Source organism: Ostrinia furnacalis, unplaced genomic scaffold, assembly GCF_004193835.3.
Source record: "Ostrinia furnacalis isolate ACB-3 unplaced genomic scaffold, ASM419383v2 OfSCF6657, whole genome shotgun sequence".
In the NCBI taxonomy this organism is placed as follows: domain Eukaryota; kingdom Metazoa; phylum Arthropoda; class Insecta; order Lepidoptera; family Crambidae; genus Ostrinia; species Ostrinia furnacalis.
This window is the reverse complement of record NW_021136896.1, coordinates 68,030-90,738: the sequence shown is the minus strand read 5'-3', so window position 1 is coordinate 90,738 and position 22,709 is coordinate 68,030. Positions and strand designations below refer to the sequence as shown.

The following is a 22,709-nucleotide window of genomic DNA, read 5'->3' as shown; positions in this document are numbered from 1 at the left end:
AATCAAGTCGGCCTCGACGAGTATTGCCAAGAACAAAAAAGAAGAAGAAGAATCTATCACTGTCAATAGTGTCAATCTGTCATGCTTGGAGAATTTGAAGAAATGTTTACAAAACAATTTTAAAATATTGAAACAAATGGCTATAATCTAATATTAATCGTGTTTGAGAACTCAGAATCTTTATCAATTTCAAGAATCTATTTAATTCTCTCAACAATAACATATAAATAGCTTACACCACCGGTGGGTTATAAGAACTTTGGCACCTGTTTTATGTTTTAAATAATTGCATTTCACGGTTAAAATTACTTGTTTTAGACAGAAATAATAAATATGTACTTTGTTTTAATTTCAGGAAAGCTGCTAGAATGGAATTCTGGATTCTTTGTCTACTCTTCTTTGCTCCCTTGTTGGCTCTCATTCTTAGAGCCATCTATTTAATTTGCCTAATATTTACAACCGAGTCCAGATTGGAGAGTGAATCTTCACTGCGAACTGTGCTATGTATTGGCTCTGGTGGACATACAACTGAATTACTGAGAATTGTTAAAAACTTAGATCATGAGAAATATCAGCCACGAATGTACATTTTGGCTGAAAACGACGTCAGCAGTGAGGTCAAAATACACAAGTCTGAACACGGAACAACACAGTATGCATTAACAAGGATTCCTCGGAGCAGAAATGTGAACCAATCTTATTTGTCATCAGTTGGCACCACACTTTATTCAACTTTACAAGCAATACCAATTGTGTACAATTTTAAACCTGATATTATATTCTGTAATGGTCCTGGTACTTGTGTGCCAATTTGTATTGTTGCTTTCATGTTGAGATGCTTGTTCCTCATCAATTGCAGAATTGTTTTCATTGAAAGTATTTGTAGAGTAAGAACTTTATCACTAACTGGAAAGATTCTTCAATACTTTGCAGATATTATTGTGGTGCAGTGGCCACAGCTAAGGGATTCATGTTTTAGAGCTAAATACTTTGGTAGGCTGACATAAATAATACAGGATAGCAACACAGAACTGTTTTTTTTTATTTATACCAGGGAGATCGGTTATAATAACATTTTAAGAAAAAATTAGAGAAAAACATACATCATAAATGAAGTGCTAGTGACGTAACTGCACTGGGACTGTATGCTACATACATCCATTAAACAGAGCTAAATGTATGTTTGTTTCTAAATCACATTTGATCTGGATACATACACAATAGATTCATAGCTTTATGCTTTTCTTTGTAATTCTTATATAAAAAAAACAACTATAACGCAAACAATGTATTAGAAAGATGCAACAGATATTTTGCAGTGTTAGAAAAATATTTAACTCATTCTGGAAGTGTTAGTAAAATTAGCTAAAAAAATTAAATGCATTTTTCATCAAAATACATAAGCACATATGAAAGAAAGTTTATCTATACTAATATTATAAAGAGGAAAACTTTGTTTGTTTGTTTGGTTGTAATGAATAGGCTCAAAAACTACTGGACCGTTTTTAAAAATTCTTTCACCATTCGAAAGCTACATTATCCACGAGTAACATAGGCTAAATTTTATTTTGAAAAAAAAAAAAAAAATAGGGTTCAGTGGTCCACGCGCGCGAAGCCGCGGGCGGAAAGCTAGTTTACAATAAAAACAAAGGTTTTCGCAAACAATAACTAACAAAATTAAGTTGAGGAACATTTAAATACTTTGCAAAATAAGTATCAATACCTAAAAGAAGTTACAACACAGGTTCAAATTGATTTCAAAAGAATTGTAATAATTTCATTCAACATGATCTTAAGAAAAAATAATTTTCAATTATTATCAGTATGTAATTTATTTTGATCATTAATTAAATAATATAATAGGTTTGTCAAAATTACATGACAATTTTTTTTATAAAGGCACAATATTTTTAAGTCTTATAAGGCTTTACTATTACAATGTTTAATTAAAATGCACTTGATTGGATTTATATTAAGTACACTTTTGCGCAATTAAAGTACATTAAACTCCTATGAGATAAGCAAAATAATTATAGTAAGTAGGTAATTAATATTATTACTTTGTCAAACATATTATTTTATTTTTTATGTAAAATGAGAATTTACAATGTCATTGTAAAACCTTATCTCAATAGGGAACTTCAATGATCAATAGGTTGACTAATAAACAGTAAAATCAATAATCAGGGAAAATAATGAAAAAGGACCATCAGTTAAAATGCCTCTGGCTTAACTCCCAGTTTAAAATTAATGGGAGCTAAAGGAAAATTCTTTTTATAATATGTGTAATGAAATTGTTGATGTTGGGTGAGACAAAAGTGTCAATTCGAAATTTTAGTTCATGCAACCCTTGTAATGTAAATGTAGTTCCTCTTTAAATCTTCACCCTGTATACATAGCTTTGTTAATGACTAACATTTCATATTTAATCATACATTCACGGTAAATGCATCAGTCTTTCCAACATTTAACAATTTTGGAGAGGCATCTTATGAAAAATCTATGTAATGAGACTTCATCAGTATCCTTAATAATAAAAAACTTAAAGCAAATAGTGGAGTAACACCTATCTCAAATAAATAGTATTCTCCCTAGTTTTCTAGATCATAATCCATTATATTCATAACACTGGTTTCTGTTAACACCCAGCAGAAGTAATTTAGCACTACTATGAACAAGATTGCATTTTGCATTCCATATAAGGACACAACCATAAGCTTCATTCAACATTACAGGCACAGATGTTTTACTATAATAAATTCACAATGATAATTCACATAGAAAAATACAGCATATAAAATTTCGCAATATCTTGGTTCTATAAAAAGATATACTTACATCATGAATATAAACTTCAATGTCTAAATAATACAACTTATTAGTAGTAAATATAGGTTTTCCTTGTGAAACATACATATTAATGTTTTAACAAAGCTTTCACATTTGTTGGTATATTTTCCTTAATTAGAATTAAGTTCAGACTTCCTTCAAGCATCCACCAAGAACCAATAACATTTTATTCTTAATTACAAGGAAAATACTACTTCAAGGTATACATTTTCAAGAATTTTTCATTGTTTTATTTTTGAATTAGGCCTAAGTAGCATTCTTCCTTGTAAATTGCTCTTAGTGAAATGGAATTTTACTCACATAATTCACATAAAATATAACAACAACATTGCTAATTCAAATTTTAGGCACATTAGAGAATACAATATGTATAGTGACTATGAATAAAATTATAAGTACAAACAGGAAGAATTAAGTTTACTCTTAAATATCTAGTAATAAACATGTAAGGTTTATCGGTCCTAAGGTTTGCTGCTATCAGCACTGTCTACTGACTGGTTGCTGGACTCCTGTTTGGCACTGTCATCATTTTTAGAAACCTGAAACTTGTCATCACCGATAAGGTACATGGCTTCATCGTAAGTGGGCGGAGGCGGTTCAGTGCTTGACGGCTGAGGCTTGCTGGTAGCCGCGTTGGCTAATAAGGCATCATAAGAGGGAGGTAGAGTTGCATTGGATGCTGTCCGAGGCACTTGTCCACTGTATGCTTGCTCAGCCTGCACTATTGCCATGTCCTGTGAAATAATAATAGATGTTTCAAAAGGAGGGACACAACAAAATAATTACCATGCTCTAGTATAAACTATCTACTAGATGTTTTAATTCAAATACTACGAAACCACAGTTTCTGTCGCAATAAAAACATGTTTAAAAATATGTTACTCACACGAATCAATTCGCGTCGATGAAGGAGCATTTGGATTACACTTTTCCTTCGCAAATATAGCATGCTTTTCACAGCAACCATCATTCCAGAGCATATAAATATTGGTCCAACGAGCCACATGTGTCCCAAATTGTGTAATATGTAACCATCGGCATCGCCCAAGGCGAGCACGGTAATGACAGTTCCTACAGAAAATAGTACCATGGATAGCACAAAGTAGGAATAACTTGTGCAGTCACATCGACCAAATCTTTGATCCTCATCGAGGTCGAAATCAGTCCGCCGCAAGCGATGCAATTGTTGTCGAATGAAGGGACTATCAAACAAGGTGGTAGCCATCTTCAAATTAATTTAGCACAAATCTAACACTTCAAAACATCATACGACTAGGTGGTGTTCCTAGGAATTAACCACTTGAAATTGACGATTTATAGATTTGGAAAGTATAATAGCAAACACAACACAACAGAAAAACAAGTTTACTGAAAAAAAAAATACCAGATTGGCAAGTTTGCTGTTTGCTTCTCAAAAAATTGACAGCTTGACATTTTTTGTGACAGTTGACATAATAAAATGCACAGACATCAAATTGACCTATAATTAACAAGTCAATGAGCAATGACGCAGTGAGCATGGACCTCTACAATGAGCTACTACTTATGGTTAGGCAGTATGTTCCCTGTCCGACCTTAGCCGATTGATTGAAGGAACGAATGGAAAAAATATAAAGTCAAGTGTCAATGGTGTCAATTTGTGTCATGCAAATGTCAACAATAAAATTAAAAGCAGAGGAAAAAAAGCCATTTCTAAAGCACCATTGAATAAGTGACGACGCAAAAACTATACAAATTACGTTACAAATAACGAAAGAACGCATCTAATATCTTTTTCCCATAAACATTTATATAGAGTTGAAATTTTCTTGTAACAGTGAAATACATTTTCGAATTCTTCGCACGCTAATATGGCCCATTATTTTAGAATCGTGTTATTTGTTTTGGCATTTCTGGCAAATGGTAAGTATTTTTATTGCCTTATCACATACATAATTAAGTACCCAATGTTTTCCATTGGAAGATAATATCGTATTTTATTTTCTAGGAGTGTATCCATTGCAACTGTTTTTGACCAACAATGGCCCAGCTGTACGTGGTTCCAAAATAACATTTACTGCGACAGTTCCAGATTTCACTGATGAAAATATAAAATTTGTTTTTACTGATAATGCACAGCCGCAACACATAAAAACGGTGAGGTTTTATAGTATTTTTGACATTAAACAAAAACTAATTTTACTCAAAAATAAATGCGTGTTCGCGAGGCAAAGAGGGGAGGATGCTGGTTGCATTTCTTTGCAGCACAGCAATACTTACTACATAATGCTTATACTTAGCTTATACTCTATAATCCTTTTCTTTTCTTATTACATAGCATAAAGAGTACACAATGTAAGTGCCAGAAGTTTTCTGAGCAGATTCTGACTTGACAAAATGTTTTGAAGTTCTACTTTGGTGTGAATGTTGTGTTTCTAGAAATGCATGGTATTTTTGTGTTAATAAATGAAATGCTGCATCATACACACTATTGTTTCACATTATTTTACTAATGACCTAGATTTTTTAATTATGTTACTAATGACCTAATTAATTACTTGAAAATCCTGTACAATAGCGCTTACAGATTTCATACATATTTATTTCAGTTTGAGAATTCAACGGACAAAATAAACTGGACTGTGGAGTACCCACGGAGTTTGTATGAGGCTGGAGAATACACTGCCACTGTGGAGTTGATGAGAAGCTACTTCGGCTTTTGGATACGGGATAATGTAGCATCTTCTACATTTAAATTAACAGGTAAATGTTGTTTTACCAGGGTTCGAAATGATCGAAATTCTTGATAGTTATCATTGATAATTATTATTATCCTTTCGAACTCTGGTTTTTACTAATGAATCTAGAAAGATATTGGTAGCATCTTCTTATACATGACATGTTTATTTGGGTTTTCCACTGATACATGGATATTGCATGCTAATTTTTATGTTAATTTTCCAAATGCTATACATATTTTAAAGCTATCTTAATAATGTAATGTTTAATTACATTGTTACAGATGCACTGAATGGAAATTTGATACTGAATCAAAATAATTCAACTCTTCAGAGCCATTTTGTGTCCGTAAACCAGACAGTGACTCATTATGTTGTCTTGCCTGATAATGAGCTGGAGTTTCTGAAAGAAAATGCATCGAGAGTGGTCACATACTGGTTTAAAGATTGTATGTACGTAGACCAGACTACGGACTTTAAATTGAACCTGACATACAACGATGCAATGTCTGATCATTACATAGAAGCGTTGGTTGTTGCTGATAATGAGCCACTGCCGCCGATAACGACAACGACTACGACAACGACTACTACAACAACTACTACTACTACTACTACTACCACTACGACTACTACAACTCCTAAACCACCAAAGTCAACAGAAGCACCTAAAATATCAACATCAACGATACAGCTTCCAACATCTACTGAGAAGCAAATATTAAATGACACTCTAGCTGTCCAAAGATCAAAGCGTAGTGTATCAAATCACACTGCAAAGCAGAAAAGTGCCCCCCTAGATTTCATTTGCTACAACACTAGTTTTGTGCCCATAAGCGAAAAAAATGTTTACGGACATTATCAGGAAACGTTGAGCGTTAGAGGTGAGCAAACTTTTAAATAATTGCTTAAGGTAAAGAATTGTGATGACCTAGTTGATTAAAATACTAAATGGTTTTTTTTGTTGTTTTTAATCGGTACAGTGTGGGTTGGGAGTACCTATAATTTAATCTATGGGTGAATCACGACTAATCACGAGTCACCTACCTGATAACAAAAAGTGAACTAATGATTTATGAACTTTTAATTGTAGTTAAATGTTGATAATTATTTATTGTTATGTTATAATGTAAATGCAAGGCATGGGAAATCTAATGTTCTAGAATTTACCATGGCATATTGCTGTAATAATTTTGGACTCCCCTTATTAATTTGTAAAACAGTTTTTTTGTTAAATAAACAAAATTAATCAACAAAAACTGACTTGAGTTTGAAAAAGATGCACATTTCCATTCCAGCTCCAGTTTCCACGATCAACATTACCGGACTGAATTGGCTGCAGCGTGGCGAGCTATTGCACCTTCAGATAAAGTACACAGGCAGTCCGCCCTTCGACTACTGTGTACAGTACAAGCAGGGCCAGTACAATATCACTGGGAACGAGACCTGTACAGCCAAAGCCAGGACGATAGCGAACAACTTTTCCATCATCCATTACTTCTCGGGCAGTGACCAGCATACAGTTGTGGTGATCATAGAGAACGAAGTCACTAAAGCTGTCCAGAGAGCTACTATAAATATTTACAAAGGTTTGTTAAGCATTTTGATTGTTGTTACTTATTTAATTCATAGACCTTCATCATCATCACCATCATTTCAGCCATAGGACGTCCACTGCTGAACATAGGCCTCCCCTAATGCTTTCCACGTTGATCGATTGGTAGCGGCCTGCATCCAGCGCTTCCCTGCTACCTTTACGATGTCGTCGGTCCACCTTGTAGGTGGACGTCCCACGCTGCGTTTTCCGGTACGCGGCCTCCATTCCAGAACCTTGCTGTCCCATCGGCCGTCAGTTCTGCGTACTACGTGCCCTGCCCATTGCCACTTCAGCTTGCTAATCCGTCGGGCTATGTCAGCGACTTTAGTTCGTTTACGGATTTCCTCATTTCTGATTCGATCTCGCAAAGAAACACCAAGCATAGCTCTCTCCATAGCACGCTGTGCAACTTTGAGCTTCTGTATAAGACTTCTTCACAGACCTTACCACAATACTAAAAAATAGGACTACTATTTATAACAAGCGAAACGGAGATGAGTCGCTAGTTGAAAATAAATATTATGGGACTCAAATAAAACGAGCTCAAGCCACGCGTGGTCTGCTGCATCTGCTTTAGATGTCCAAAGATTGGGTGTCCATTACTTTATTTTTTACTTACGCCGCCAACCGTCTTGATTGTCACAAGTATTCTCCATTTAAGGTTACTTTCTAAGAATAATAAATGAGAGACCTGTGAATTTCTACCTCTATTTCCCATACCTCTATTTCTTGTACCTCTATTTACCTTTTATTTCTACTATTTTACAGCGAAGGTGCACGCTCAGTTATCCGTGATCGTGGTGCCTGTGGTGTTCTGCCTACTCGCTGTTATCCTGGTGGTGTTTGGAATGGCGTATTATCAGCACCGTTCGAGGTATGTAAATAAAAAATATCTCTGTTAATATACATTTTTGCAAGAAGTAATTTGCAACAATGAAGTACGAATATGCAGTAACAAATCAGCGTGCTTGTAAAAAATTAAGCAATTCCGGATCAATGGCCGCTTACATAATAAGAATTGATTTATTATAAATTAGGTACTCGACACTGGCTGAATGTGCAAACTGCATGAAGCCATAATTAAAAAAAAAGCTACAAAATAACTTTTACTTTTTTACAGGTACACGATTGAGGTCGCCGACTTCGATTTCGGCCAGGCGCATTTAGACTACAAGACATTCTCGGAACGGCTCAGAGACAGCTTCAGAAATGCCTTGAACTTCAGGCAAGACGACACAGATCCCATCGTCACAAATACAAGGTACGACTCCATGACATAAACTGGGAGTGAGCTGATAGCCTCAATGACTGGAGAGCCGTCATGTCATATTAAGTGACCTTTGGGTGGAGTGCAGGCCAAAAAACTGTCTTAAGTTAACTTAGGCACGTATCATAGAACGTCACTCAAAAACTGCAGCTACTTAATCATTACAATCCAACACATGTGAATCCATGTTGGAATTTGTGTTGTTTTTTTATTATTATTATTATGCAATTCTGTAAAATGCTTTGGGGTGTATTATAAGCTTCTTGGAATTATGCATACAGTCCGATCCAACTTATTAGATAGGTCTTTACAGGGTGTTAGGTAAATGGGTATATGAGCCGACACTAGCCCATGTTAACATGGTCATATAAATGGTATGGTGAAGTCAGAAAATTGATATCTTAATTTTAATTATTTTATTTTTCATACAAATCGGATTTTATAAAATTTATTTTGTATGAAAATTTAAAAAAATAAAATGATATCAAATTTCTGACTTCACCATACCATTTATATGCCCATGTTAACATGGGCTAGTGTCGGCTCATATACCCATTTACCTAACACCCTGTATATTGCTGTAATAAAAATCAATTTGTATAAATCATATTTACTAATTATATTATATGTATTATAATTTATTGTATAATGACGTCTATATTTTGTCGTTATTAATTTTTCAAGCGACAAAACAAAAACTAGTCTTACAAAAATGTACTTTTCAATGCATGCATTGCCATTGTGTTTTGACATAAATATTAGTTTAACGAATAAAATATTATCTGAAATAGACGTAGAATATTGGTATTCGTCCAACGTTACCACGTCGATCTGTCTTATTTCGTTTCTTTACAATTGCATGGTTTTTTTCGGCGAATCGTTCAATATAGTTATTTTGGTTTGTTTTGTATTTCAAATGGCACAACTTTAAATAGCTCTTATCAACTAATAAGATGAAATTCGATTTGAATTTTATTTTGTTATCAGAATTTGTTAGATCTTCAGAGCACTTGATAACTGTTACTGCAGTTTTTAAATTTATTTTAATTGTTTTTAGTGTATAAACAGTTTTCAAATCGTGTATGGTTTCCAAAATATCCTAACTCGAATCATTGTGCATAAAACTTTATATCATCCTAATAAACTTGAAAATATTGTAGCATTTAAACCACCAGAATATTCTGATAGATTCGTTAAACCATTTGAGTTCCATTTAAGCTCCATTTGTAAGTAAAATATGATGGTCCGCTTATTTAGAAACTTCAAATGTCAGACAAAGGATAGTAAAGCATTTAATTAACATATTGTTTTCATGAACATTGCTGGAAACCGTACCGTAACTTATTTGTTGAACACATCTAATTATCTTCTCGGTAAACTAATTAATGATTATCTAATTATAAACCAACTGTTAGTATCTGTTACGAAACAATTAAACATCGTTTGGTTCATATTTCTCAAACTATCGGACATTAACTGAATAATTATACTTACTAATTGTATTGTGTTGTTAAGTTTAGCTAGTGATTGTGGTTGAAATAGGATATTTTTTGACAAACACTATTTAATTATAATAATCATAAAGGGCAAATTTATTATGATTTCTGTTTAAGTGCGAAGTAATAATTAATAATTCATTCCGTTATTTAATATTATTTTAAGTAATTGGAAATAATGCATTTTGCTTATTGTTATTATTACTAGGTTTGTTGAGATGTAGTTTAAAATGTAGTTTCATTTTTAACTACTGAAAAGACAAAATTCACGATCTATGGAAGTTTTTATTAAGATCTCAAGTATATATTATTATTTTATCTCTATAAAATTCTGGCAGCGTATAAATAAAATGTGATCACCAGAAAAAGAAAAAAATATTAATTAAGCATAGCAATCTGCCAGTCAATTACTAAATCGTTTCCACCGGATTGTGTTTCTTTTAAGAATTATAACTTCGAAATAAAAAAGGAACTTTAAATTAACCTATTACAGTATTTATTTATACCTAATTATTTATTTTATAAATAACTAGCGGCCGCCCGCGACTTCGTACGCGTGGATCCTGTTTTACCCCCTTTTCCCGAATTTTCTTTGCTATAAACCTCACGGAGCCCGAGACCTTTCCAACGAATGCAAAACCGTGGAAATCGGTTCGTGCGTTCTGGAGTTATAGCGTCAGGGAGGAAAACCCGACTTATCTTTATATAGTAGATAATTTGTGATTGACATTTGTCATAAAATCGCTGGCGTAATTACGAGTATTATTTCTTTATTTGAATGAATGAAGTCTCAAGTTTCAATAATCCTTTTTTCCATAATAAACCATTATTGTTGTAATTTTTACTGTCATTACTGTGCCAAAAAAGCCTTATTTTTATCTGTGGAAAGTGTGCCGCGCTCAAAATTAATTTTATTTTTGTTTTTAGGTGCTATACCGTATATTACAAATAAATTCTACTATGTATTCATAAATCGTGATATTAATTTGTATGTAATTGATCATCATATTTCTTTAACCCTTAATCGGATAAAAAACTTTAAAAAAATTCATTGTTTTTGGACCTTAATACAATAAAATTTAATATACTCTCTTGACTGCTTGAGGGAAAATACTTAAAAATAGGTTCATTTTTTACATTTGAATAACAATATAAATGTCCTCGCAGATAGTCCTCCTAATTTAGAAAATATAACATTGCTCGCTTTAAAAAAATATGTTTTTATTTATTCATAGTTATGTGTAATGTGATAGTCTGATAGATATAGTTTAGAGATGTTCATATCATTTAATATATTATGCCATCTAATGTTAATGGATTTGTTTCGGTAATTAAATACAGAACATGTTATACTTTAAGTTTTAGTGCTTGCTATTATATTATCATTATCACACTAAGCAAATTATAGTAAGTTTCAGTAAATTCATATTAATAGAGTGTAGCATTTAAATGAAATCACAGTTTTATTGCTATGTAATTTTCTTTAAGTTTTCAGTTAAAATTAATAGAATATGAACCTTAATCAATTGTAACATGGAGGATACTGACCGAAACTATTATTTTGCGAAAATTCGTTGCGTGAGCATGTTCGTACGCAAGAGGTAGGTATTTCGTTAACTGATTAGTTTAGTAAGCACACGAATCCAAACCTTATGCAGATAGGCTATAGGATCGGGATTTACAGGTTAACTGTCTGGTAGTATCCTCCTATAAGTATCATTTAAGAACATTCATTCACATTTAATTTATGACATATTTTTAACGGACAATCGACAATCGAAACAATTTAGATTAATAAACAATGAAAAAACTGTCAAACCCTCAAAATGTATAAAATCAAAAGTGGTAAGTCATGTTTTGTGATATCTTAGAATTATAATACATATTAGTTTGTATATGATTTGTAAGTATTATTTCGTATTGCTGTACTTCAAAAGAGGGATTATAATTGAAGGCTACACACTTGTGAAGTACAGTTGAAAATTTAATTATAGTTACAGTAAAATGTTATACACCAGTCAAATTATCTTTTATTTTCAAACTGTTGGCATTTTTCCTAACACAGGTGAACCTTTTACGAGAGTTTCACATATTTTTATATTTATATTTTAATTTTCTTTTTCTTTTTATGTACCTAATCTACTCTTAAAAGACTGGATTGTGAAGTATTTTGCTGGGCAATGAGCAACACAAGGGTAACTTAAAACAACAATGATAGCATTTACTGCGTATTTTTTCCCAGTATTACGTGACAGATACTTCTAAAGACTATGTAAACACGATTAAAAAGATCTGAGGTGGAATTGTGTAAAGCAATCGTAATCATTTGACAGTTCATAACGTACGATAAAGCACAAGATAAAGTCAGTTAAACAAAGCGTTTGACAGAATAATCGTACGTTATGAACTGTCAAATGATTACAATTGCTTTACACAATTCCACATCTGGTTAAAGTTTATTGTCTCAACTACGTAATCTTATACAAAACCTATTACATACTCGTATTTACTTCCGAAGTAATTTACAGCTACGTTTTAAGATTGATCTTTAAGTAGGTAATTACACTGGTTAATTTACTTACCTGTAAATTGATCAACACTGGAAATAGACAAAACTTAAAAAAAAAATTGAATCCTAATAATTAATATCTTTCTAAATTTTGTTTTATTCATCAATGATTATTTAACAAATAATATTTTTTAGCAAATCGTTACACAAAAGCATGTATACCTACAATAAAAAGTACCATTAGAAACATTTCTTTAGGGCTCGTCAAAACGGGAAAAGTTACGCCGCTTATTTAACCCCTGCAAAGCCAACTCTGACATTAAAAGTATTCGTTTTTCGCATTTCATTAAAATTTTAACTCGTTAAGCGCGGTCTAGGCATTTTAAGTGCCCGCCGAGTTAAGTCGCTTTAATGTGTAGCGAATGCATGAGTACTGTTTTAAATGGCTCCCTTTCGATCTTTAATGAAGCTTTTGCGGGATTTACTGGGTAATGCGTCTCTCGGGAAAAGTATGCAATATTTATAGGACACTTTAGTGCAGTTGCGCTCATTGTAAGTACAGTTGACAGCAAATCGGGCTGCACGTTTTGGTTAACGTTCTTTGGTGCTTCAATTTATAGCTCAAAATAAAAAAGCAGTTATTAATAAATAAGCTTATGTCTAACGCCAGCTGTCTGAAACTATTTGACGTTGTTTATGTACAAAGCTCTTCATAAGATCAAAATATTTTTTATCCATAACGAGGATACTCTTGGCCGTATCCACCACCTGATGAAAAGTGATGATGCCGATAATGTGAAAACTGAAGAAATCTACTCTATGTGACAAGGAGTTCGTAGATAAAATCAATTTTATGAAGATAATAGACCTAAGTCAAAGACGGATAAAAAGATGAAACCTTTAGCAAAGAAACTGGCGATTCAAGTAATAGCGATTTTCAAATAATAAAAGTAAGTGTTCTAAATGAGTAGGTACGAGTATATGACGTGTTAACCAATCATAAGCTGAACCGATTTGGGCTGTAAGAAAGGAATTTAATCTTAAATCACCGGACTCAATACACGGCTTTCAAACTCCACACAATGGTTCATTTGAGGCCGCAATGCTACTTCTTTTCACCACTTGCCATTGTTGGGAACTAATAGGAACGGTTATTGTGGGTAATTTTCTGTATTGGCACAACTTTTTCTTCGTTTTTCTTGACATTTGAGTGGAAACTATAACGGTGACATCATTATTGGCTTTCTTACACGCGGATTAATTTTGAAGCTAGGAATAGTAGTAGACTGTGACATATCTATTACTAATATTATAAAGCTGAGGAGTTTGTTAGGTTGAATGCGCTAATTAATGGTCCGATTTGAAAATTTATTTTTGTGTTAAATACTTAGCTCGTTTAACGATGAAAGCAAAAAGACTCTATGTACTAAGTATCACGCTACTACCAATAGAAGCAGAGCATCAATGAAAATGTTGCTGAAACGGGAAAAACCATTTTGGTATTTAAGTAAATACATATTCAAAATACAGTCGAATGAGTGTCCGAGGTGGCTCGATAGCGAGACAGTAGAATTGTTATTTTTTGCGTGATAGGTCATGAGTTTGTGATAACAGTTCATTGACTATGTCGGCATTGATAGGTAACATTACAAAGTATATCGATATTAAGACTGTCGTAGGTTCCTGCATAATTCACGAATCACGAACAAAAGGTTATTTATACCTTATGGTAGGTACATACGCTAAACTGCATCAACTGCATGAAGGACTTACGTTTATTAACTGAGAAACAGTTCCCATCATAATCATTGAGTAACCTAATTTAAATTAAACTTGATAATGAAAGAAAGAAGATAATAACAATAACTTAGCTCTAAAGGGTTAAAACAAATGTAAGCAACCTATTTGAGAATATTTTGGACTACTTAGGTATTTCTATTTTTTTTACTTTAGGACAATACATTACTCGCTGTTATGCAATATTTAGTTTATCTAAAAGTCAACATTACATTATTTGATTATTTCATTATACAGGATGTAGGTTGGTTTGCGACAGTTAAATAGCTTAGTAGGTATCGGACTTTCGACTAGGTTGACTAGAAGTCGAATCTTAAATGTGGTAAGTTACTTCGATAGTAGATAATAATTTGGATTATGGTTAGCTTTAGTCGAGTAACCAATCGAAGTATCTACCTATTTGACTTTTGCTTGGTCTAGTTTCCATGTAGTACCTATCTAATCTATATGGAAACTTCAGTCTTCAGACAAATGAACTTCTATGACTTCAGTAGATCGAGGTTAATAAAATAAAGATAAAGATAATAACAGTTAAATGATAATTATTTATTATTTTGTCATACTCACATGTTGTTGTATCACTTCGCGTTGGCGGGATGTTTTCATCAAAATACTGTGAATAATAAGATAACACATTGGAAGTAAAACAAAGACTACTGATGGACATTCCAGCTAATAATTTGTTTATTTACCGATTATTAATTAGGCACTAACTCAAACCGTTTAACTGTGATTTCTGAGGGCTTTTAAATACATTTTAGAATTAGTAGTTACACCTACATCTACATAGCAACTCGTATCATGTATAAAATTATTGTTAATAAGTATAAATAGTTAATTGTGGTAATTGATGGGTTTAATAAATGTTATCAGACTTCCCAGCGGATCACAATCAAGCAAGATGCATGTAATGCACGCTGTTGAGACATAACAAAGAATTAAATAAATAAATAAAATAGTATATTGGGTACACATAAAAATGTAGGTACCTAATTAGTTATTTATTAGACTCGCGATTGTATTGAGTTTGAGACAGTAATTTGTTTCATAGCTGTTTTAGGTGATATACCTACCTACTTTTAAAAGAGAACTTAAAATCATATAGTAGGTAAATACCTACATATTATTCTCAAATACCTGTGTAAAGCATATTCAATTAAGTCTCTCGATTGTTCTAAAACAGTAGTTTGATGTATAACCGTTACACGAGCTAACAAAAGAGCAATTCATAATGTGGCTTGAATTACTCAGAGTTACTTCAATTTACTACGGAATGTATTATAATATGGTCTTAGGCCCGGTTTTCACTAAGCGGAGCGGAGCAGTATGTGTTGGTACGCAAGGAATGTAAACTGTTTACATTATGACGTCTGTAGCAATGTGTTCTGTTTTTGGGCATATTGCTGTGACACCGGCCCCCGAACCCTTGTCACATCTCCCTTTAGTTTCTGTGATCTGTGTGAAGAACCAATTGAAATCTTATTGGTTATTCAAAATACTTCTCCTCTCCGCTCTGCACAGCTCGGCTTCGCTGGCAATAGAAAAAAATGTCCTTATTATCCTCTCTTCTCCGCTCTTGTCAACTTCATTCAATCTAAATGAAATCGTTTGGTTATTCAAAACATTTCTCTGCTCCGCTCCGCTTTGGTGGAAATAGCCTTATACTCGTATTACCTAAAGGTGCCTAAAGTGTGAATCAGTCCTGGCAGTGAACAATATGAATGATGCAGCTCGCTCGTTAAATTAATAATACGGTATCATCATTATGCGCCTTTGTTCCATCCTACTTATTTATTGACAACTTTCAGTAAATAAACTAGAATCATTTGACATCTAAAATCAATAACCAATAAAGTGCCTGATATTAAAACAATTTCATTAAGATTCTGGATATTATTTAATAATATTTAGTTTGGTTGTGCTTGGGATATTTGGGATTATTGGCAGATGATTGAACTATGTTTGTGACTTACAAAGAGAAACAGAAACTGCGTTATTTTTATCTTTTAATAAGAAAATAACAGGGAGTTATTATACACTAATTTAATAGTCTTTTTTAATATTTGGCATGTTATTACTTGACTTATTATGTACAAAAACAATAGCTTCAATAATTGAAAGACAGTTTTAAATAAGATCTATTCCTAAATAAGGCAGAAAGTGTTTAAACTAGCAAAGGCTCGCCAGCGACGATTGAGCTCTCGATGCCACAATGATCTTCTCCGCGCAGGATCTTGAAGAAGCCGTTGTCGCCCCAGTCCGTATTCCAGGAGTTCGCGATCAGCCAGTACTTCATGCCGTTCTCTTCACCCCAGCCCATAATTTTAATGGCGTGCCCACCTAGAGCGTCGCCTTGTGTGTGTTTGTAAACACCGCTCTTGTAAGACAACAAATCCGCATACACCGTAAACGCACCTTCAACGGGGCCGAATTTGAAGAGCTCCGCTTTCATGTGGTCCTCACCTCCTCTTACTGTGTACACGTGCTTGCCATAATGCTTATCCTTCTTGAAGTCTACATTGTAATTTTTCTCGCAAGTTCTCACGCATTTGGGTGTTTTTGAGTCATCACCAGTGCATGGCAGTCGGTTACCGGGTACGTGGTGCTCGCAAGGAGGAATTTCGTACGGCTTGCATCCTTGGCTCGAGTTGTAGTTACCTCCAGACACTAATCCGCCGTGTTTCCAGTATTCCCAGGCCAGGGACGGCATGCCACCGTTGCACCCGAGACCGCAAATTGGGCAGCAACTAAGAAGATCCTCGGCGGAGAAGTGGAAGTGTTTAGTGCCGTTCGAGTAAGTGCAATAACGGTCGGACATTGCCTCAACTGCGCCGAAGGCCCAGCAACTGCCACAGGATCCTTGGTCCCTGATCTCGTTCAGAGTGGGACAGTCCGGCCATTTTTCTCTGGGGTCGAAACTTTCAGGAAGACTCGCGATGAGGTCGTCGTCATGGACCCTCGTCGGCAAATTCATCAAGTTTTGGTCGGGTAATACGCCCATCAGCTTCCTGATGTGTTTCATTGAAGTTTCTAACGGGAAGTTGCGGCCGGCCTGCCAGGTGTTTTGCTTCGTGTTGATGAGCGAGATGAATTCGTCGGAGAGTGGATGCGGGAGTACATCGGCGGTCGCGGTCCCCGCGCATAGGAGCGCGAGGATGATCGCGCACGATGGAGTCATTTCTGACTCTTTGTGTCGGCTTGGAGGAGACGTGTAGTTCGGGCGAGCGTGTCGTGGCGACTGAGCTGTGAGCAGCCTAGCGTATGGGGCCGTGCTCGCGCGGCGTGTAATTGCGTCGGATCTAGCCCGTAGTCGGGCGGCGGCGGCGATACGTGGCCGGGCAGCGCCTGACTGGTGTCGAAGGTTACCCGTAATCTATTGTCCCTAATAAAGTAAAGCAAACAGAGATTATTCTCGGACGCTTAAACAACGATTAGCTAAATATTTGTTTTGTACCCTTCGGTTATAATTACTTGGGGCAGCGGTCTTAATATGTTTGTTTGTTATGACGTCGAGTTTACTTATTGAATGAACTCGAACAAAGAAACTAATCGCGTGAAATGTAGTTCACTTTCTATAACAATAGCTGAGTAGTAACGAATAATAATGGAATACCGATACAATTTCGACTCACCTATTTCATATTAATAAGTTTTAAAATTACCTACGGTGACTCAGAACAATCTACTTCACTACATACCCAGTTATTAATTGCCGTTAAGTTATTGATTTTTCTTATGTCGGTAACCGGATTAGGTCCTGGGGTTTGTTTAATCAGCTTATGTAAAATGATCACAGTTCTACATGTCTACGATCCCACAGAAATTAATTGAAATATCCAAAGAGGTTTGTAAGAAGTCTTCTAGTTTAATNACTTGGTCCCTCTTCTTAACTCGTCCCACACTCACATGAAAATGGCACAAATCAAGTCGGCCTCGACGAGTATTGCCAAGAACAAAAAAGAAGAAGAAGAATCTCTGGCTAGGCTTTCCACAGAGTAAAAAAATGTAATTGTCTTGTTGTTGTCACTGCCACTGTCAGTCAGTCACAAATCAACAATGGAATTTGTTTGTGGTAGTTGTTAGCCGTACATAAAATTGAATACGAAATAATTATTAGACGTTATCACTTACACTCTAACATTGTAAAGTAACATATTTACAGCCATGGCACAGGATTTAATGGTAAGAACTTACAACAAAGTAGGTTCACAAATTATGTCGATGCAGTTCTGAACAAAGCCTCTATAAATAGTAGTTTTTTATCGAATTTATCTCAACCACTCCGAAACAAACATTGTGCTTAGCTTAGTATATAGTTACAAAATGTTTTGACTGTTAATTAATAAGAGTATTTCACTATTATTTGTAAAAAATGTTTAAATAACCTTTTATAGGTTATCCTACTTCTGTGCAATCTATGACTAAATTCACTGTTACTTCTCTGTTTAATACCACACAACCACTCACCTATTATACAAAATTCCTTTACTTTCTTTTAAAATAATTTAACTGTTCATTGTCTAAATTCTTGTGAAATAATTTTCAGTTTCTTTTTATAACAATGCACATTCATACTTTGATATTTTAATGAGTTACATAAAATCCACCTCAATTTCATGTATTATATAGCTAGTATTATAAAGTTATAATACATATATAATTTTGTTTTCAGAGCCAGTTTTATACAACTTTAAATCTTCCTTTGCAAGAAAAACTATGTGAGCTAACAAGAATAATAGATCAATCAGCTCCTAACAAGGATTTACAAGCAATATTTCCACAGCTAATTAATAGTATGTTTTCAACAACATTCAGTAATGGCTGGGGCCTTAAAACAATCACATTTGATGATGCTAATAGGCATGAATTTGAAGCCCTCACAAGTTTCCTTGAGCCACAAGGACCAATGTTACGGCTGTGTTACAAGCTCCTTACGGACCCACAACTGAAGTACAACCTGCCCTTAAATGTCTTGCCTGTAACTATTTAATTCTTTTTTTATTTACTCTATAGTTAATGAATGCCCATTTCACATTCAATAATATAACTTTCTCTTACATTTTTAGTTAGACTTGCAAGTGTGCTTAGAGAGAGGAAGGTATTCCCAGTTTTATGCTGACATGCTGACCCTGGACTCACAATCCCTGAATGTGGTAGCTCTTGCACTCAGTATCCTTTGAAAAATATTATGTAATGAAACACTGTGTTACTTAATATTTTAAACTATTGTGTTGAAATTATCACTATTTCAGGATTTTACACTGTGTTACGTATATTTAATAACAATAATTTCCTATATTTACCTCAGATCCATTTGATTATTACATCTTCAACTTTGCATTATATTTGGTCAATAATAATAATGGTAAAAATTCATGGGAGAATTGGAACAGTGTATATTTTGCTGTTGCATGTGATTACCTTATGCACTTTCTGCCTTCTGATCCAAATGTTTCTGTGTTACCCCACATACCTAATTACACTGGAAAGGTGCCTATTGCAGTTCCTTTGCAGACAGCTAACAGGTTTGCTGTTTTATTTATATAATTCTTCTACATTTGACTTTTTAAATGTATTTTTAATATGGCTATACCCTAATTTTACAGACCGCTGTATTCTCCATCTCTATTGATGATATCTGATCTGTCAGGGATGAGTAATCAACACACCTCAACACAGACACAGTCACGGAATGAGGTGTGGAGATCAGAAACTGTTTTACAGGTTTTTATTGATATTTGGATGAGTGTTGAGCAGTTCAATCCAAGAAATGTTGAGGTATGTAAGCAAAATAATTCATTCTTCATCTATGTCAAAGTTCCTGAACAGCTTATTATAAGAATACTAGGGTTGTGTAAAAAATATGTTGTTTAATCATTAAATAATTACCTCTGAGATGATTATGCATGTTCTTTTTGCTATAGGTTTACCAAAGAAACTATCCAGTACTGTGCTCTAGTCCAGAACGAGTCAGGACCGTAAGGGTTCTTGTTAAGCACATCCATTCTTATTCCGCAAAACACTTAGCTGACCTTGCGTCACGATCATCAGCATTGAGGAAGTATGCGCGACAGATAATGTGCGCTCGAGCATATTGCTATGTCAAACATTTGGTCACCACGTGGCCCCTGGATGCTTCGTTTAGGCTTGTAATGGAGCTTTGGTTGAGCCTTATTCAACCATGGCGATACACTGAGAATAACATAAATCAAGACAGGTACAAAACCTTCCTTACATTGCTTTCCAAAAATTTTAATCTACCTATCCATTTCACTTCAAAGCGAATGCGACAAATAGATGCGGATGCGGGAACGGTATTTCAATAACTCATCACAATAGATTTTTGTGGCTTATTTTATTTTAATTTGTTTCTAGACTACCTCTTTCTAACAACAACCAAGAGGAAAGCAATGCAAACAGTTTGGATTCAAGTTTCACACAGTTCATAGCTGAGAACTTTCCATCGTACACATGCATTTTTCAAATGGTGCTACCTAGATTCATGAGATTGGATTTGACTACGCATAAGAATGCTGTTATGCTTTTTAGACTTGGAAAGGTAGGTGGTGATAGTTATTACACATTTAATCTTTTTCTTAAAATATTTCATTTTTGCCCAAAACTATTGGTGTAACCAACCAAAGCAATGATTAATGAAAGAAATCTGTATTATACTATACTAAATCCTTTACACCATGAGGCTTTGTATTATTCATCTTGAATTGCAGGTATTCTCCCAACAACATCTAGTACCAATTTTGCGAAATCTCGAACAAGCAATTACTGACAACAGTGTGGGTATGCACCTCAGCCAAAACAACAGTTACAACTCTTCCTTTGATCAAAGCTATACATACAATGGAATTGCTCTTCATAAATGGGTAGCAATAGCAAAGCAAGCTATATCGGAGTTTAACCTTTCGGCTAATTATGAATATGAACCAATTTGGAGTGAAAATAAAAAGCAATTGTCATTGGACTTTTTGAAGAAAATATACACTGCGAAATTAGCAGCTGAAAAAAACCTTGAAGATGTGAGCAGACGAATTAATGAGCAACAAGAAGGTATTGTTAAAATAATTTTTCACCTTATTGGGAGCTATGATTCTACTTTTAATAATTTTTTGGTATTATAAAAATAGTATTATTAAATATATTCTTTCACCTTATTGGAGCTATGATTCTACTTTTTTTTATCTTTCAGGTGTTTGGGCTAACATTAAGCATTGGTTCATGATGGGAAATTATGAAGAAGACGAAGCTCTGCTGGAGGAATACAGAAAAGTGCCCAGTTACTTGAATGCCACTGTTCATTATTTCTCAGATATTTTTGGTGTAAGTGTTATAATGATCAAATTATTATCTGTAATAGAATTTCCAAACCAATACTGAAAATGATGATTTTATTTTCAGATCAATGAAAACAATGTCCTGCCAACCGAGCCAATTGTTGAGGATAGTTTAGAACACTCTTCATTTGCTAACTCCACAAATTTCCCGGCAATGATAACAAACAAGGTTAGAAGAAAAAATATAATAATAACATTTTATAGAGATGATAAGGAACTTAGAAACAGATAAAAAACGTTAATTATTTCTTAATTTCTTCCTTTACAGCTTCGTAATAAACACGCTGAAATTCAATATATGGGTGACCCAGATTTGATGCCAATATCGTCTTACGAAAGCACAATTTTAGTCCGAATGCTTTATCAAATATCTTCAAGAATAAATGAAATGGTAAGTTTCTTTATGCACCATTGTTTTAACAAGCATTTTTTACAACTAAACTTATTGTGGTTACTACTCAAAGATTAATTAAACATTTTGCAATATTATATTTTGGTTTCTTAACAATTTTAATTTCTTTTTCCAGTACCAAGAAGAATTCTCAAGACTATGGACAAAAAATAATTTCTGGGGTTTCATGGCCAGAGAAATATTGCAGCGGCCATGCACTATTCACACGTATGTAAAGGATTTTACAAATCATCAGAACATCGTGAGTCAGAACTTGCCCGCTCGACTTTCCTTGAGACGCCTCGGGTCACAAGCATTCGCCATATGGATGACTATAGGCTACATAATATTCCGATTGTTTTCATTCAGTGGATTCACCTATTTATTTTTTATATTCACTGTATGGTTTTTATTCATAATCACTAAGGTAGTATTTAAAATGATTAGGATCATGCAACAATAATGTAATTTTTATACTATAATGAATAAAGTAATTTTCTAAATTCCTTTTTAATTTACTTTACCCATGTATTATCCTCATGTTACCGAAATGTATACTTACGAATTATGAATACTCGGTTTCACATCGCGATAGCGCAAATCTCCGGATATCGGGATGTGTGTAGCTTTGGGATGAAGAGTACAACAGTCAATAGACATAGTCATAGCGTGTTGCAAAGTAAAATGATACAAAATTTTATTAAAATGTGTTTATTAAATACTTAAAAGCTATGTT

At 34.1% G+C, this 22,709-nt stretch overlaps 6 protein-coding genes across 9 annotated transcripts in view; 3 read left to right on the top strand and 3 right to left on the bottom strand.

Moving 5' to 3' along the window:
- The window catches only part of Gk1 (Glycerol kinase 1), a 127,809-nt gene that overhangs the window by 86,614 nt on the left and 18,486 nt on the right, over positions 1–22,709 (bottom strand). The window lies entirely within an intron of this gene.
- On the top strand, positions 356–1,312 carry Alg14 (ALG14, UDP-N-acetylglucosaminyltransferase subunit). Its single transcript, XM_028318098.1, has one exon. The coding sequence runs from the start codon at positions 369–371 to the stop codon at positions 1,005–1,007; it is 639 nt and encodes a 212-aa protein (XP_028173899.1). The 5' UTR covers positions 356–368; the 3' UTR covers positions 1,008–1,312.
- On the bottom strand, positions 2,354–4,281 carry LOC114362628 (uncharacterized). The gene is made up of 2 exons (XM_028318099.1): positions 3,737–4,281; positions 2,354–3,584 (listed from the first exon to the last, which is right to left on the bottom strand). Exons 1-2 carry the CDS (start codon positions 4,073–4,075, stop codon positions 3,312–3,314), a joined length of 612 nt encoding a protein of 203 aa, XP_028173900.1. The 5' UTR covers positions 4,076–4,281; the 3' UTR covers positions 2,354–3,311.
- LOC114362624 (uncharacterized) lies at positions 4,486–8,815 on the top strand. The gene is made up of 7 exons (XM_028318094.1): positions 4,486–4,752; positions 4,838–4,986; positions 5,439–5,592; positions 5,852–6,451; positions 6,866–7,156; positions 7,933–8,038; positions 8,285–8,815. The coding sequence occupies exons 1-7, from the start codon at positions 4,701–4,703 to the stop codon at positions 8,442–8,444; spliced, it is 1,512 nt and encodes a 503-aa protein (XP_028173895.1). The 5' UTR covers positions 4,486–4,700; the 3' UTR covers positions 8,445–8,815.
- On the bottom strand, positions 16,214–17,572 carry LOC114362629 (Cathepsin B). Its single transcript, XM_028318100.1, has one exon. The coding sequence runs from the start codon at positions 17,409–17,411 to the stop codon at positions 16,398–16,400; it is 1,014 nt and encodes a 337-aa protein (XP_028173901.1). The 5' UTR covers positions 17,412–17,572; the 3' UTR covers positions 16,214–16,397.
- LOC114362620 (sphingomyelin phosphodiesterase 4) lies at positions 18,281–22,471 on the top strand. The gene is made up of 12 exons (XM_028318088.1): positions 18,281–18,415; positions 18,906–19,211; positions 19,300–19,402; positions 19,542–19,758; positions 19,840–20,011; positions 20,158–20,450; positions 20,609–20,792; positions 20,962–21,298; positions 21,438–21,568; positions 21,647–21,751; positions 21,851–21,973; positions 22,110–22,471. The coding sequence occupies exons 1-12, from the start codon at positions 18,398–18,400 to the stop codon at positions 22,434–22,436; spliced, it is 2,316 nt and encodes a 771-aa protein (XP_028173889.1). The 5' UTR covers positions 18,281–18,397; the 3' UTR covers positions 22,437–22,471.

What these genes read in the sequence shown, in the direction of transcription:
- Alg14 (XM_028318098.1), top strand. Translation starts at nt 369, where the DNA reads ATGGAATTCTGGATTCTTTGTCTACTCTTCTTTGCTCCCTTGTTGGCT.
- LOC114362628 (XM_028318099.1), bottom strand. Translation starts at nt 4,075, where the DNA reads ATGGCTACCACCTTGTTTGATAGTCCCTTCATTCGACAACAATTGCAT. An exon ending in ATCGACGCGAATTGATTCGT is followed by an intron (nt 3,585 to 3,736) that starts GTGAGTAACATA and finishes ATTATTTCACAG; the next exon opens with GACATGGCAATAGTGCAGGC.
- LOC114362624 (XM_028318094.1), top strand. Translation starts at nt 4,701, where the DNA reads ATGGCCCATTATTTTAGAATCGTGTTATTTGTTTTGGCATTTCTGGCA. An exon ending in AGCCGCAACACATAAAAACG is followed by an intron (nt 4,987 to 5,438) that starts GTGAGGTTTTAT and finishes TATTTATTTCAG; the next exon opens with TTTGAGAATTCAACGGACAA. An exon ending in TTCTACATTTAAATTAACAG is followed by an intron (nt 5,593 to 5,851) that starts GTAAATGTTGTT and finishes ACATTGTTACAG; the next exon opens with ATGCACTGAATGGAAATTTG.
- LOC114362629 (XM_028318100.1), bottom strand. Translation starts at nt 17,411, where the DNA reads ATGACTCCATCGTGCGCGATCATCCTCGCGCTCCTATGCGCGGGGACC.
- LOC114362620 (XM_028318088.1), top strand. An exon ending in AATTAATGAGCAACAAGAAG is followed by an intron (nt 21,299 to 21,437) that starts GTATTGTTAAAA and finishes TTTATCTTTCAG; the next exon opens with GTGTTTGGGCTAACATTAAG. An exon ending in ATTTCTCAGATATTTTTGGT is followed by an intron (nt 21,569 to 21,646) that starts GTAAGTGTTATA and finishes TTTTATTTTCAG; the next exon opens with ATCAATGAAAACAATGTCCT.